Source organism: Littorina saxatilis, unplaced genomic scaffold (genome assembly GCF_037325665.1).
Source record: "Littorina saxatilis isolate snail1 unplaced genomic scaffold, US_GU_Lsax_2.0 scaffold_1089, whole genome shotgun sequence".
Classification (NCBI taxonomy): domain Eukaryota; kingdom Metazoa; phylum Mollusca; class Gastropoda; order Littorinimorpha; family Littorinidae; genus Littorina; species Littorina saxatilis.
Window position 1 is genome coordinate 4,488 of NW_027128422.1, and position 1,528 is coordinate 6,015.

At 45.3% G+C, this 1,528-nt stretch overlaps 1 protein-coding gene across 1 annotated transcript; it reads left to right on the forward strand.

Moving 5' to 3' along the window:
* Positions 1-469: 469 nt before the first annotated feature.
* Positions 470-1,093, forward strand: LOC138956770 (otolin-1-like). Its single transcript, XM_070328040.1, has one exon. The coding sequence runs from the start codon at positions 470-472 to the stop codon at positions 1,091-1,093; it is 624 nt and encodes a 207-aa protein (XP_070184141.1).
* Positions 1,094-1,528: the final 435 nt, after the last annotated feature.

The window sequence follows — 1,528 nt, forward strand, 5'->3', positions numbered from 1 at the left end:
GTGTATGTGTGGGTGTGGGTATGGGTGTGTATGTGTGTGTGTATGTGTGTGTGTGTGTGTGTGTGTGTGTGTGTGTATGTGTGTGTGTGTGTGTGTGTGTGTGTGTGTGTGTGTGTATGTGTGTGTGTATGTGTGTGTGTGTGTGTGTGTGTGCGTGTGTGTGCTGTCCTTGTATTGTTAAGTACATATTTCTTGTGTTGTTCAACTAAGTTCATCTCACCCATAGTCATTTTGTTGTTTTGATCGTGTACTCAGTGTTCTTTACAATGAGAAAAGATCGAATCAGGCCTCATGCTTCGAAAAAAAAATGTAGGCGAATTGGTAACACAGAAAGCTTGGTGTTTGTTACCACTCGAAGATAACAAGACCACACCCAGTACATTAAGGATTACATTAAACGACGATACAAGGGGGAACGACGATACAAGGGGGAACGACGATACAAGGGGGAACGACGATACAAGGTGGAATGACGATACAAGGTGGAACGACGATACAAGGGGGAACGACAATACAAGGGGGAACGACGATACAAAGGGGGAACGACGATACAAAGGGGGAACGACGATACAAGGGAGAACAACGATACAAGGGGGAACGACGATACAAGGGGAACAACGATACAAGGGGAACGACGATACAAGGGGAACGACGATACAAAGGGGGAACGACGATACAAGGGGGAACAACGATACAAAGAGGAACGACGATACAAGGGGGAACGACAATACAAGGGGGAACGACGATACAAAGGGGGAACGACGATACAAAGGGGGAACGACGATACAAGGGAGAACAACGATACAAGGGGGAACGACGATACAAGGGGAACAACGATACAAGGGGAACGACGATACAAGGAGAACGACGATACAAAGGGGGAACGACGATACAAGGGGGAACAACGATACAAGGGGGAACGACGATACAAAGGGGAACGACGATAGAAGGGGGAACGACGATACAAAGGGGGAACGACGATACAAAGGGGGAACGACGATACAAGGGGGAACAACGATACAAGGGGGAACGACGATACAAGGGGAACAACGATACAAGGGGGAACGACGATACAAAGGGGGAACGACGATAGAAGGGGGAACGACGATACAAAGGGGGAACGACGATACAAAGGGGGAACGACGATACAAGGGGGAACAACGATACAAGGGGGAACGACGATACAAAGGGGGAACGACGATACAAGGGGGAACAACGATACAAGGGGGAACGACGATGACTTGTTATACATTGACATTGATAGTTTTATTCTTCTTCTTCTTAGTCGTTCGCTAGATAGTTTTATCATAAGAACCTTTTCTAATTCCTATTAACTCGATGTTCTTTAACTATATTTATACATAAATGCATATTGTAAAGCAGTATGCATTGTTAGAGGATTTTTTAGTGGCAATGTTTAAATGTCGAAGCTGCTTTTCCCATTTTTACCCAAGAGACCGACTGTACTTGTATATTGTGTTATTGTATTTGTCAGACTTGATTGTACCAAGTCCCTACACATGTTGTA

Coding starts and splice junctions, on each gene's coding strand:
- LOC138956770 (XM_070328040.1), top strand. CDS start 470: ATGACGATACAAGGTGGAACGACGATACAAGGGGGAACGACAATACAA.